The sequence below is a fragment of the Pseudorasbora parva genome, chromosome 24 (assembly GCF_024679245.1).
Source record: "Pseudorasbora parva isolate DD20220531a chromosome 24, ASM2467924v1, whole genome shotgun sequence".
Taxonomy (NCBI): domain Eukaryota; kingdom Metazoa; phylum Chordata; class Actinopteri; order Cypriniformes; family Gobionidae; genus Pseudorasbora; species Pseudorasbora parva.
Genome location: NC_090195.1, coordinates 19,481,269 through 19,496,843, shown reverse-complemented (window position 1 = coordinate 19,496,843; position 15,575 = coordinate 19,481,269). Strand labels below are relative to the sequence as shown.

Genomic DNA, 15,575 nt, shown 5'->3' with positions numbered 1-15,575 from the left:
AATGAAATGAAGTAAGCTTTCTCAGCAAAAAAACAACAACAAAAAGTATAATTGGGCTTCGGGTAATTTGGACCCGCAAGGAAAGGATGAGAGTAAACAGAGCAGAATCAATTTGATTAGCCGATTCAGATTCAATGAATCAGTACCCAGTGCTTTTAGCACTAGAATAGAATCAGTACATGAATGTTTATTATAGCACAATAGTAGAAAACGGGAAACAAATATGGAGAATGCAGACTTACAAGGCATAACATTTTATTGTACAGATAAATACCACTTTTCAAATTACAGAAATACGTGGGGCTCTCTGGGCTCGAAATGTAAGAGATTAGTATTTTTTGCATTGAAGAGTTAAAAAAAAAAGGATTCCTGCATCCTCAGCATTTCAAATCCCATTGAATCATATATAGTTTTAGAGTCTTAATTCTGATGATGTGTGAGATGCTTGATATAAAGGAGCTATTCTGCTTTTCACAAAATACAGCTGTGCATTTCTTTAGAAAAATATCTTAGAATTCATATTGTAATGGCTGTTCTCTATAAAAATTCTTATAAATAGAATAAACCTTATATAGTATATAAATGTTTTTTGTTTGTGCAACATTTGTTTTTAGAAAAATAATTCCTTGTCCTGTCGTGTCCTGTTATAAGAGCTCAAAACTGTCCTTCAGAAAAGATATATAAAGAGCCCGTACACATTGCACAGCATTGTTGCACAGAATTAAAATACAACCAAATAAAACACGTCCTTCAAGAGTAAATTCTGATGCCTTAAACATTTACCTCAGATTGTTTTGAATCGGATATACAGGCGTTTAGTGCATTTAAAGACTCCATGCAAACGAAAACTAAAAGCAAATGAGGGTTTGAAGAAGAGAAAGCCCTTGTACACTCACCAAACACTAGAAACGATATCCAGAATTCTATATATAATAAATAAATTTTTAATAAACCTTCCAAATAGGAGAAATGCACATAAATATGATAAGAATAATAACCAAGTAAAAGTCAATTTTCCTGTGTACCAAAAGAAAATAATTTTACAATATAGTGGCACATTTTAAATCAATTCCCAATGACTGCGTCAGTCAAAAATTTGCATACTACAGACTTAAGACAAAGACTTCATCTCGTACGAGGCTTTTTCCTTTATTTCGTTTGAGGTAAACTAAAGTACTGTTAAAGACTCTTAAAGGCAATGTCCTACTTCCTCTAGCGCCACCCGACTGTGGCACTACCTGACTTTTGATATCCAAAGCATCCAAGATCACAAGCATGCAAGCAAGCCCTCAACGTCACTTTTTTTTTCTCTTCAAAACATCTCACCAGCTGTCACACGTCATACCTGACATATGAAGCACGACAACTCTTCCACAACATTGCATGCACAATGGCATAGGCTTCATATACATAACATGACAAACAGTCAATTCCCAGAATTCAATAAATAACACACTTTATAAGACTTTTCGATTGGTTTTTGCCATGATCAGAATGGGCGTGATCCAAAAAAAGAAAAAAAGAAAGAAAGTGTGAAATCGCATATCCCATATCAAATCTGTTCATGTTTTTCCTTCTCTTAAATACCAGAATAAATAGGACAGAACTGCAATGTCCCTCATTAGTGAACGATTCAACTCTGTAAGTGTAAAAATAAATCATATTGCACATTTTTTATAAATAATATAATATTTACCCATTTTTTTCAAATAGTACCAATACTTGGTAGTGATTTTTTGTTGCTTCGTATAACTCAAACACGATTTGGATTGAGGTTTACAAACATAAAGGAAAAAAAGAACGGTACATGAAAACGAAAACTGAAACGTGATGAGTACAGTAGGGAGCATCGACTCCAGAGCTTCCGAGAAGAACGAAGGAGATGCTAGAAGAAACTGCAGTGGGTCAGTAAAGGGTGTAAGATGGACGAGTGACGCTGGTGTGCGCGTTCGGTTTCCTCTCACTGGAACGGACGCCCGCTGCAGCAAAGCCCCCTGAACGCATTCCTCTGGCACTGCGAGCACATCTCCCAGTTACACGTCAGATGGTAAATGAGTAAGGCAGCTGCTCTTGCCCATCATGTAAAAGTGCATCATCAAACATTTCTAGTTAAGTCTCTGCCAGAAGCCAGAGACCTATGGAGTGGCTGATATTAAGGCTTTCCATCAGCAGATATGAATCACGTTACACTGCATTCTCTTCTTCTGTTTCCTTTTTAATGGTAAATTTCCCCCCAAATATTTTCATCTCGTTTACCAGAGCCGCGTGACATTAGACCATGCCGTTTTCAAGGATGATGCTCTGGGTTTCAAACTCCCGTATGTTGATTCTTCAGCTCCCTCTGCCCTCTGGAGACTGCCTGGTGCCGTTTGGATTTCAGAAAGGTCATTGACACAACTGTGTTGTGTGTTGCCATCCAACACTAAAGGAATAAATGTAATACAGAGTTAAAAGTAACAGTACATTCATGAAAATGCAGCTGGGGCTAGTTGTCACAGGGACTTGCCGTTATTTTGTATGTTGGCTCATTGTTCAAAACTGTCTTTCTGTTCATTTTTTGTGAATTCCATCCTTCAAACTGCAATTTCAGTATCAGTATGAATGTTCACTCATTCACACTGTGTAGCAGAGTCCTGCACGGGTCCATTTTTGGAGACCCGCCCCGGCCCGTACCCGCAAGGTTTAGCACCAGATCCGACCCGTGAATTTTTTTTTAATTAAATCCGCACCCGCCCAGACCCGTTAATATTTGGCCCGTTACCCAACCCGTGCCTGCGATAAATAACTACACGCAAATCATTCAAATTAAAATGCTTTATTTTTTTATCCTGCACCTCTCTCAACATCACAACAGCGTCATGACTCATGAATGGGCTAATGAAACAGGCAAAAGTGCCTTTAAAGACTCGTTGTCAACAATTTCATATAGGCTACTCCACTCACCAACTTTACTTTTACTTCATCCATTGCTACTCCTGCAACGCTCGCTCCTTCTGGGTTACGAGAGGCATCAACAAAAGTTTCAATGTCGCAGTGGTGGTGACGTGATGGGTCAAATGGCATATCGTTGTTGCGTGTATGTGTAATGGTAATTTGGACATAGAAATTGTAATAGCCTACAATATGTTCGGGGGGGGGAAGAAGGAGGCGGGAACCGGCGAACATTTAAAAGACTTTAACCAAACAAAACGAAAGTAATGTGGGTAGCCCCTCACGGACATCTGCTACACGCACACACATAATAAAACGTAAACACAACTCAACGTAAAATCCAGGTGTGGTGATCTCTCGTCCCATGATATGCCTCCGAGCTCCCTCAGAGGACTCGAGACCGGTGTGGCTCGCAGGTGACGCTCATTCACAATCACACCCCGGTCTCCCTCGCTCTCGCTCTCACGTTCACCTCGCCACAGAAATATTGCACATAGGCCTAGTTTTCATCCGTGCTACTACCCGCCCGCACAGAGTTAATTATCCGCCCGCATCCCTGCCCGTGAATTTTATAAATGTCACAATCCACCCGTTTTAGCCACTTTTATGCGCGGGTACCCGACCCGTTAAGACTCTGCTATGTAGCACTTTAAAAAAAGTTGGACCAGTCATGTTCTCCACTGGAGCTGCTCCTGTCTATTTTGTGTACAAAACTCAATTGCGCCACTCTCCATCCAGATATAAAAGCTGCCATCGGTTAATGAAGATTTGACAGGTGAACTCGGCTCGATTGGTCATGTTAAAAGCGATAAGACTTCAGTTATATGAAGTCACCATTTTTTATATTACTTTTGTCACTTCCGCTATGATTACTGGTTAGAGAATATGGGCTTGACTCCCATTGCATGTTCATACAGACAGTATTCCAGATGACAGTGTAAGTCTTTTAAGCTTCATAATTATTTTTACTGTTAAAATTTTGCTAAAAAGTCTATAATAAGCTGTTAGACAACAGGTTCCCATTATGAGAAACTTAGCCCACACACTCTTGACTGTGACAACATATGTGGAATACAAAAATCAACATGTTAGAATTATGTTGTAAATTATGCTTTCTTAAAATCTAAGACATTTCATACCGCAAAGATAAAGCACTGATAAGTATCCCTAATAAGTACCTCCTATCTCAAGGAACTCCTCACCACACAAACAGCCACTCGTAACCTCCGCTCTGTTTCGCTGTATCGCCTCAAAACTCCCACAGCCAATCTCCGTACTATGGGGGATCGGGCATTCTGCTCTTCAGCCCCCAGTCTGTGGAATGCTCTCCCTGACCACCTGCGGACTCCACAGACTATAGATACTTTTAAGCGTGGTCTTAAAACCCACCTTTTTAGCAGAGCTTTTAATTGACTTTTAATTGACTTGCTACTTGTTTAATTTATTTTATTTTATTTTTCGGTTTTATTTATTTATTGTTGTTGATTGTTTTGTTTTTGTTTTTAAATTCTGTAGCACTTTGAGATTTTGTTTAATATAAAGTGCATTATAAATAAAATTTATTATTATTATTATTATTAATGGAGTTGATTAAGGGAGTGGAAGACTATATTTATTTCATTCAATACTCAAATAAAAAAATGTTTCTTGGTGAATATATCTTGTTTCACGAAAATTATGCAGGTGAATATGTTGCCAGTGACAATTCATGTTAACTTTAACATTTTAACTGTTGAAAAGTTTGAAAGAAGTCTCTTATGCGCACAAAGGCTGCATTTATCATTATACAGTAAAAGCTGTAATATTGTGTAATTTGTTTCTATTTTAATATATTTTGAAATTTAATTTATTCCTGTGATTCAAAGCTGACTTTTCAGCATCATTAATGGAGTCTTCAGTGTCACATGATTTCAGAAATCATAATCTATGTCTGTTTGGTGCTCAATAAACATTTCTTATTATTATCAATGTTGAAAACACTTCCTGCTTATTTTTTTTAATTGTTTTATTGTGATACATTTTTTTTGTCAGGATTCTTTTATGAATAGAAAGTTAAAAAGAACAGCATTTAATACATTAAAAATCCTCCAAATTTTTAACTGCAATGTAAAAAGAAAGAAAAACTCTTACCTTAAATGGTAGTGTTTCATGTCAGGAAATGGACAAAAATGATTGCCAAACCAATGTTCAAAAGCATAACCATGGCAACCAAAATTGAATTAGGACCCTGGGTAAAAAGACACATGATTTAACATTTACAGCACAACTATAAATACAAATTTGCATGTACTGTATAAGCAAGCCACTTAAAGTAGCCAAGCACTTACAGATTCTTCCTTTAGTGTTTCATCTGCCATATCTATGCTGGCTTTCTTGGTTTCAGCTAAACTCTTTGGTTTAATGGACTCTTGTTTCCTGATCTTGGGCTCTGGTTTGGGAGTGGGCGACCTGACCAGTTTGGGTGGTGGAGGCATCCTAGCCAGGCTAGACTGTGTCATCTCAGGCTCATCATCTTCTGGTTCCTCTGGTGGGGGCAACTTTACCATTGGCTTCACATAGTAACTGTGATAAGCAGCATGTAGCTGCCCATTACCTGTGCTCGCAGGTTTGGGCAAAGGCATGATGGCCTTGGGGGGCTTTGGTGGGGGCACTTCCTGTAATTTGATGGCTGGTGCAAGAGGAGGGGCGGATACTTTGGTGATCTCCGCCACAATTGAGGCTCTCTCTTCTTTGCTTATCTTGCGAGCCACACTACTACTGTCCTTGCTTATCTTTCGGACTACGCTGCTGTTGTCTTTGCTTATCTTGCGGCTGGCGCTGGGGTTGGGTGCTTGGCTCTTCTGAGGAGAGGGAGGAGGTGAAGGGTTTGGGCTCTGGGCAGGAGAGTGGCTTGGAGTCGTGCCGCGCCGATAGAAAGGGCTACTAGAAGACTTCTCCTTCTCCTCCTCCTTCTCCTTCTCCTCTTTAGGTGCTTCCTCCTGAATCTCCTCCACCGGCTCACTGAACTTTTGTTTGATGTAGTCAAGTCCTGTAAGAAAGGGATGATGGAGGAAGTTAAGGACATCACACTACAAACCATAATAGGCAGCTAACACAGATCCGCAAAACTCAAGAACAACCCAAAAGAGATTCAAGGATTCAAAATATGATTCAAGTTAACCAGCAATTTGATAGTAAACTTCATTTCATGTTAACCAAATTCAAGGTCAAAAGAGTCATATAATTAAAGTGCCCCTTCTATCTTATTAAAAAAAATCCTCATTTTGTTTCGAAGGTTTCCTACAACAGGTTTACATGCATCTAAGGTAAAAAATAAATAAAATAATAATAATATACATTGCATATAATTTCTCAGAGTCTAAAATTGTTATTTTGAAGATCTGGTCTCTCTAAACCCCTCCTTTTCGTGAGGCTACTCTGCTCTGATTGGTCAGATGCCCCAGTCCATTGGGCGGGTCAAAGCAATATTTGTTCGTGAGCAGCCAATGAAGACGATAGGCTGGCATTATGCAAATTTATTACAAACCTATGCAGGTATGTAATATGAAGCAATACTGGAGTTTCAGCAGTTTAGAATCGTTTCTTTTTTTAGGAGACTATGGGCCTAATTCATGAAACATGAGCAGAACAAATGTTTGTGTAAATCATTTTTTGGGTTTTCGAAAATGTTCGTATTTTCAAAATGTTAGTGTCATGGTTTGTAAACAGCAAAAAAGCGAAGGAGAATCAAAATTAAAGTATTTTACTGACAAAACTCAAAAGGACAGAGAATGAGGGAGAACACAGGGTATAAATACACAGGGATAAGCAAGTTAAGTAATGAGATGACACGTGAAATACATTACTAATCGGACGAACAGAGAAACCGGACTTAGCAAAAAAACAATAAAGAACATAACTGTGACAGTTAGTACAAAATACATTTACACCTGCTCCCTACCAAGTGTAAATGTTGTGTAAAACATTCAAACATTGCGTTCTCTTAGGCAAAAATAATAGTATTTACAAATACTACACTGCCCAACCATCCTACATGTACAACAACTAAAAAACAATGAAGTTGCTGGTTACTGCATTTTTATATTCAGTGATATTCCTCAAAATAAGATACTAGTAACACATTAAAGCTGTGGATATTCCAAATCATAGCAACCTAAGCGTCTCAGCTGGAAAAAACATTCTGGCTGTTTTCAGAGAGTACCAGGCATTTTTCAGATGGCTAAAAACGCTTTGGTGGACACCGAGCGGCACCCATTCCGGCCTCTCTCTTGAATCTAACATGGAAGTGACTTAAAGGAACAATTCAATGTTTTAGAAATAGGGGTTATTCAACATCATTCCTACATTTAGATATATCGGCAAATGCATTTTTGTCTCTGTGCATGCATTTTTTTAGTTTGGCAAGGTCGTTGCTATTACTTCTTGTGGCCAGCGTATTCACAACGAGTGCAAATAGCGAAGCACAATACGAGTACAAATAGCAATATATATATATATATATATATATATATATATATATATATATATATATATAAAATAAATTAACTCTGCTGCAAATTTTACCTCTTGGGACGCATTGAAATATTATCATGGATTTTTTTTGTGCTATAGAGTAAAAAAGAATACATAAATTATATTTCCTGTCATCATCTCCCAATCGCCCCAACTATGCTGACTTCTGCTTCTGAGACCCCTGGAAATGTAAAAGGGTCCATGAAAATTCCCAACAAAAACCTTGGTTCACTCTGCCACCCTGTCAATTAAAACACTTAGTCCATCTAGATCAATTCAATTAATAAACCGCTTAGAATGTTACAGCAAAACTATGAATGACGCAGTGCTGAGTTTGCATAATAGAGCTTTCCGGGAAAATCATATGGCTCCAACTAGCTTAAGCCCTAACAATTTAACTGCAGTCTAATTCACTTGACATCTCTGGCATCCATGATGACCAACTTCAAAGAGTGAGAGGGCATTCTTAATGTTTAATGGGATTAATGTATCCTCTGAACATATTTTCTCACAATAACTTGATAAGAGCTCATGCTTTATTTTCTTTCTGTTTGAACAGAACTTCTCTCGCAAGATCCTGTGTTATTCACTGGACTAAGGGATCATGGTAGTGTACTGCAAGCATAATTCTCTGCCAAACACACAAGCCTGTTCTTCTGTCATTTACAGAAGACACTGATCCACTCATATGACCAACTGTGAACTAGCTGAAGTAGAAGTAGAATAAGTAGGTCATTAAACATAACAGATACTAATGAAAGAAAATATGTATCTATCATCATTAAGATTGATTTTGATCACAGTATCTCATGTTACAAGCATTTGTGTAGTGTTATTCTCTAACCAACGCCAAGAACTGTTAATCTTGTAGTAGTGGAGCAACTAAAAAATAAAGTCCACATAATGCTCTAAGATTGCTTTGATCTCTCTTTAATCCTCAAGCAAGACTCTGAAAGTGGAAGACCGCTACCCTGGGATGGCACAATAGTAAAATACTGTAATTTATTTAAACAAAACAATAAATACAATGCACTTGAGCAAATGTAATAAAAATCATCTTAATACACCATACATGACTATAACAAACCTTGAACTAGCCCACAGAACTACAATGACAACTGAAAAGCACACAACATGGCATTAGACCATTGATTCCAAAACAGTTACATGTACACTGAAAGCAAAATTAGATTGTTTTTTTTTGTTAAATCTCTAAAACATTTCTTTTTTCTTTTTAAATTTAAAGCATTTTTATAGCAGTCACAACATGTTCAACATGTTTGTGTGTGTGTTGTTTCTGACTGCGCTGAACACCACTATATATTCTCCTGATTTCTTATTGCCGTTGGTATCCTAAGCAGTGATGTAAAGGCTTTGCCCTATTCTAGAAATGGAGTGGGGAGTAGCAGAAATTGGCATTTTCAACATGGTATAATAAATGATCTGTTGGGTATTTTGAGAGGAATCTTCACAGACACATTCTGGGGATACATGAGATTACATCTGGTAAAAAAGGGGCATCATTTTAATCTTTTTTTATCTGTTAACAAGTTCATATTTTGTAAGTCTTTTGTACAAACAAATATTTTAATTACAAAATAATATGCATAAGAGTAGGGTACTGCAATTTGTGTGATGAGGAATAAAAGTTGACTGCATTTTTTATTTTATTTACATCAGTAATCAGGTCACATGACAGTAACATGGCAGATGTAGTACATCTGAATTTCATTCATAGCCATATTAATACTACTATAGAAATGATCATACTATATTGTACTTTTTTAACAAAATTCAAATTCAACCTACTTAGGCAATACACAATTTCAGATGCAGCGAACGAGGAGAAGCAAGGGCTTAAATAAATCAGGAGGCTAATCAATTGAACTGTAGACATGTAACAGAAACCACGCACCCATGTGCTCACTACACTTATACTATTCAGTTGTTTGTGAAGAAAAAGACATACTTTTGAGTGTGTAGCAAAAGAGTAGGCAAGCTGATAGCTCTGCCGTTAAGTTACGTTTAAACTGCCCTGTCAATCATCTTGTCGCAGTTCAAACCCTCCACATTCAATTTCATTTAATTTCTGACCGTTTCGGAGAGACATGTGGTAGAACGTTGATCTGCCAGCTGAGTCTTTCATTCAGAGACTCTCCTCACGTGTTTGCAATTTGTATAATGATGCATTTAAAAGTTAATAATGTTAACAAGGCTGTTGTAGATGAAATATAAAGTGGATAACATTGCATACATATCTTTTTGTCAGGTTAGATACTGATTATTAATCACTCAAACCCCTTTACCTAAACTTAACTGACTCACACATCCACCATGTTTGTAGTTTTTTAACACTTTATTTGTATTTGTAGTTCTAATCCAGTCTTTGTCCAACTTGCAATGCGTTGTGGGCAATACTAGCCGTTTGAGTGTGTACAGATCTGCATTTCGGATTCTAACCAGAAAAAGTCGTTTGAGTGTGTACAGATCTGCATTTCGGATTCTAACCAGAAAAAGTCGTTTGAGTGTGTACAGATCTGCATTTCGGATTCTAACCAGAAAAAGTAGACCAGTGTATCTTTGGAATACTCTTTTCAACATACTATGATTTGGGACACATTCATTATAATTTTGAATATATTGAAGACAGATAATATGCTAATTGTGACGCTGCATTTGGAATCAAACAAGGTACGCAAGACAAAAAAAAGTTGGGAATCACTGCAGTAGGCAAAACTGTTACTTGAAGCAACAATTATAGTTATATAGCAACAATTATTTGCATAATCAGAATGCATAAACCGAATCACTACAAATGCATTACAAGCTTGGTTGAGAAATAAAGAGTGATATAAAAGCAATCCCATAGGTTTATGAGAGTAATATGTTTCTTTGTGTTGTCCACAGAGGATGGCTATAATGGATCATTCTGGCCATTTTCCAGCACCATTAGACAGGCCTATGGGGAAGCACGGGCCGTTTAAATCCTCTGGAGCATTGCATCCTCGCCAACCTTAAATTAGACCGAGCGTCAATAACAAGAGGTTGTGCTGTTACGCAATCACATCCGCTGCCTCTGTTAATTAGATTATGGTACCTGTGCAGTGCAGTTATGATTTTTTTTTCTTTCATTTTTCAGTATTTTGCCCCCCCCCCCCCAATAAAATAAAATCTATACTCTTAACAGCCTTAAATTAGATAGTATGATTTTTTTTTTTTAATAAATTCCAATATTTTTTTTAGCCATAATAAGATATTTTTGACAGATTATTTCTTGAATTAATCTTAAAACAAGCAGAACATCAAAAAAAAAAAAAAAAAAAAATATTGTGCCTTCTAGTAAGAAATATAAACTTAATTTAAAATATATTCTTTGAATACAATGATTAATATTTCAAGTAAATTTAATTTATTTTAAGGATCCTTAAAGACAAAAATACTGCTTAAGAAATGATTTTTCATACTGCAACAAAGCAAAAAACAGAGCTACTTACTAATTAAATAAAAATAATACTACCTTAAAAGAAGATCTTACAACAACATGATGAGACAGTGAGATGCATAATGAGAACTGTCATGTTACCATGTGAAATTCAACTCCAAAAGTAAGTAGTGGCAATAGAACCTCATGGCTCAAAATCAGCATAAGGCATTTGACAACGATCCTTATGACATGAGAAGGATTATGAAATCTTTTCACCCACAGTTAAGAGACACAACTCAATTAACTTGATACTCAATTAAAGCAGTACCATTGTTTCAGCATCCAATATATCAAATTCAGAGATGCTTCAACGCAGCAAAAACAAACCTAGCCATGCAATCAACCTTAAAGTTTTGTTTATTATCTACATTGTCAAGAATATTAATAGGCTCTTTAACCCAATAAAAGGAGCTATCTCTCTTGATGGGGCATGTGATACAGGCCCAGGGCTTTTGAACTTATTAAGCACTTCATTAATTCATGCCAGTGATGTCTTGTGTATTTAAAAATCATGTCATAATGACAGACTTTATCTTTATAATTATAAATAGCATATTTATTTTACAGTAGCAACATTTTCTCAACACTAAATCAAATTGTCTATTGTCTATTATGTTCTAAATAAATGTTTCTTACCTTCTTATAGAACAATAAATTAAATGAGTATGAGAGGTGCTAAAGCATTCTTTAGAAATGTTGGCCCATCTTGCAGTTGATGGAGATTTGTGCACGATGATTTGTACATAATTTGTGCACATCCAGGGCACGAAGCTCCCATTCCACCACATCCCAAAGATGCTCTATTGGGTTGAGATCTGGTGACTGTGGGGGCCATTTTAGTACAGTGAACTCATTGTCATGTTCAAGAAACCAATTTGAAATGATTCGAGCTTTGTGACATGGTGCATTATCCTGATGGAAGTAGCCATCAGAGGATGGGTACATGGTGGTCATAAATGGATGGACATGTTCAGAAACAATGCTCAGGTAGGCTGTGGCATTTAAACGATGCCCAATTGGCACTAAGGGGCCTAAAGTGTGCCAAGAAAACATCCCCCACATCATTACACCACCACCACCAGCCTACACAGTAGTAACAAGGCATGATGGATCCATGCTCTCATTCTGTTTACCAAATTCTAACTCTACCATCTGAATGTCTCAACAGAGATCGAGACTCATCAGACCAGGCAACAGAGCAGTCTTCAACTGTCCAATTTTGTAGATTTGTAGCCTCTTTTTCCTATTTGTAGTGGAGATGAGTGGTACCCGGTGGGGTCTTCTGCTGTTGTAGCCCATCCGCCTCAAGGTTGTACGTGTTGTGGCTTCACAAATGCTTTGCTGCATACCTCAGTTGAAACAAGCAGTTATTTCAGTTAAAGTTGCTCTTCTACTCTTCTACTTATACTCAGACCGGACAGTCTGGCACCAACAACCATGACACGCTAAAAATTGATTAAATAATTGCATTAATAAAAAATTGAACAGGTGTTCCTAATAATCCTTTAGGTAAGTGTATATTACTTTTAGGTAAGTGTATATTATATATGTTATAAAAAAGAAGAGGGGATGTCACACAGTGGTAAACATGGCCTTGTCACAACTTTTTTGAGATGTGTAGATGTGTAGATAAATTTTCTCAGTTTAAAAATTGGATATGTCATCTTTGTGGTCATCTTTGCATATCAATCTTAACTGTCTTACTACATGTACTTGCTTCTTTTACAATAATAATAATTATATAATGTATAAAATAATATTTACGCATGCATTTGTTTGAACTATAACTGTAAGATAAATATAAATGAATGAAATGGCATTAATAAAAAAGAAAAGAAAAAAAGGGGTCATAAGGTCAGGGAACCAGCTGGGTTCTGTACACCTTGCATTGAAGTCCCAGAGATGGGCAATGATTTAAAGAGAGGTGGGAAGAGGAGGTGCAGTCAGGGTTCAAACGTCTGACTGAAGGAATGGACAGCTGCAGTTACAACCCTGCTCGCTGTCCTGCCATTCCAACTATCCCTCCGTTAGCTCCCCGTAAAGGACACACTTGCTCCAAATATAGCGCAATTAACGTCACTCTATAAACCTCGTTGGGTAGACCATTTCAAATGAGGCCTAAAGACCACCATGGCGACAATGCAGCGTTTTTTCCTGATGTGTTACAAAGGCATACTTAACCTCTGCAGTAATCTGCCATAAGCCTGAAATGTCAATTACGAGTGCTAGTGCTTACTCTTCTGAGCATGATGTTTGAGAGCTAGTGGGAGAACAAGGCACCGCTGGGGATTAGGTGGATCAGGCCAGATCATATCAGAAAGACACTTTGTTTTCATGCGACAATTCAAATTGAAGGTTTGTTTCTGCTATGAAAACATCATATTATAAACCAAAATCGCATCATATTATAAAAACAAATATGAGCTGCAGTTGAAACCACTGTTAAATAGTCCATATATACCCACGCACACAAATGTACATGAGCAAAATCTTGTATTATTGTGTGAAGTTGCTGCATTGCTTGGCAATGTTTTCATTTATTTTATCAAATTTATTTAAAGTAATATAGTGAAATGTTATTATAATAATTTAAAATATCTTTTTTTAATTATTTGAATATATTTTAAAATGTAATCTATTCCTGTGATGGCAAAGCTGAATTTTCATCACTCCCGTCTTCAGTTTCACATGATCTTTCATAAATTATTCTTATATGCTGGTTTGCTGCTCAAGAAACATTTCTTATAATGATTCCCATGATACTTTCTTTTACAACATTCTGTGATGAAGTTTAAAACAACAGCATTTATTAGAATGATAAATCGTTTGTAAAATTATAAACGTCTTCTTTACTGTTACCTTTTATCAATTTAATGCATTCCAGCTAAATAAAAGTTTTAATTGCTTTAAAAAAAAAAGATCTTACTGGCCCCAAACCTTTGATGAATATGTAACTATTTATTTATCATATAGCTGATACCAACATTTTAAACAATCAGCCACACTAGGCATCACTAATAACACCTCTTACCTTGTCAGGCTATCACCAGACCAAGCTCAATCTTTTAAGATTGAACATTGGTCTGGGGAGTCTGTATTTTGTAGATGTAGATGTATTTTCTACTGCACAAGAGGTGTGATCAATTATGGGCATAGTTTAAATGACTCTGTACGCAATTGGATAGTCCTTCAACCAATCAGACCACAAGAGTCGTAATCAACAGGCATCGATCCATCCTTCTCTATCCGTCATTATGTCAAATGCTGCCTTCGGAGGACACATTTTAAGGCAGGAAGGCATCAAGCAACGTCCGAATCTATTGTTTGCTTCACTTTCTGTCTCCTGCGATACCTTCATCTGATCGATTTTTAAAGGCAGCGTGCATGTATCCTTCGTTGCCTTTGATATCCCACAATCCTGTGCTTTCCATTCAGTGACAGTTGAGCTGGGGGGAAAAGATGGTGTCCGAGAGTTGCGTTTGCTGATCAGTTTGTGTGTAAATGTATTTTTTACCAATATTTTCCACTTCTGATGTCATTTCTAGCGAGAAATTACTAATGTAGTAATTAAATGTGTTTAGTTCTCACCAAAGCTGGCTCTATTTTGCTGTAGATCATTAAACTGTTACACTGCCTTAGAAGTCTGTCCGAAATTACTTGTGTGAGGTGCCTTCATGCACAAAACACTGCCTTACAAGTCATTGTCTGATAAGGCAGCAAGGCAACAAGTCAGCTGCCTAGGTTTTTGGACGCAGCCATCGTGTTAAACCCGCCAATAGCACACCAGGTGTATAAGCCAGTCTGTGATTGGTTCCCGCAAAAGTCTAACAGAAGCAGTAGAAATGAATGTACAGGTTTACCCAGTCTACCTCTTACACTTACCGATAGTAAAAGCACTATGTACAGCTATTTATGTCTTATAGATAAATCTAAAAGCAAATCTTATCAGCAACCAACAAATATATGTTACAGGATGGTACTATTCGACATTATCTAGTGCATTTGTTCAAGTATGGCTGATTAGACAATGACCTCTGATGCTAAAAACAAACCTTCTTTAAAACTGAAATGTAAAGAAGAGCCATACAGTGTCTGATGTCACACTGAAAGTGCTGTTCAACAGGATGCATTGTTGGTTCAAGTAGACTGTGCATATTTACTTGGAAAGAAGACGAATGATATGGGGGAATTGCCTAAGCATCGCAAATGAGCAAACAGAAATAGGAAACACCCAGGACTTTCTAATTAACACAGAAACATATGAGCAGCATATTGTTGGATTTCTGTACAAGAAACTCACAACATAAATAGACAGAGCTAATAACACAGATTGCTACCACTTGCACACATGAAATGTGAATATCTAGTTGGTTTTAGCTTGCAGGGTATGTACAGAAAAGGTATCATTTTAAATAAACACATGGCAGTTCTGACCTCAAGTGTGTTAGTCATTAAATCTAGTGGCACTTATTATAGGCTCATTAACAAATTATACCCTCCCTTGGATTAATCTATCAGAATTAAATTAAACTATCAGAAGTGCTACTATCAAAATAAACTTGATTTGAATGAATCTAGTTTGACTACAGTGAACTGAATTCCAATTATCAACAAAACTGTTATGTATATATTTTTATTTTTAAATTTA

The 15,575-nt window shown here is 36.8% G+C and overlaps 1 protein-coding gene across 1 annotated transcript in view; it reads right to left on the bottom strand.

The window, feature by feature from the left end:
* Positions 1–224: 224 nt before the first annotated feature.
* The window catches only part of jph1a (junctophilin 1a), a 66,393-nt gene continuing 51,042 nt past the window's right edge, over positions 225–15,575 (bottom strand). The window contains exons 4-6 of the mRNA XM_067435019.1: positions 5,259–5,959; positions 5,062–5,158; positions 225–2,422 (exon numbers count right to left, since the gene is read on the bottom strand). Coding sequence (XP_067291120.1) covers positions 5,078–5,158; positions 5,259–5,959 — 782 coding nt within the window. The 3' untranslated portion in view covers positions 225–2,422; positions 5,062–5,077. The remainder of the gene's footprint in view (positions 2,423–5,061; positions 5,159–5,258; positions 5,960–15,575) is intronic.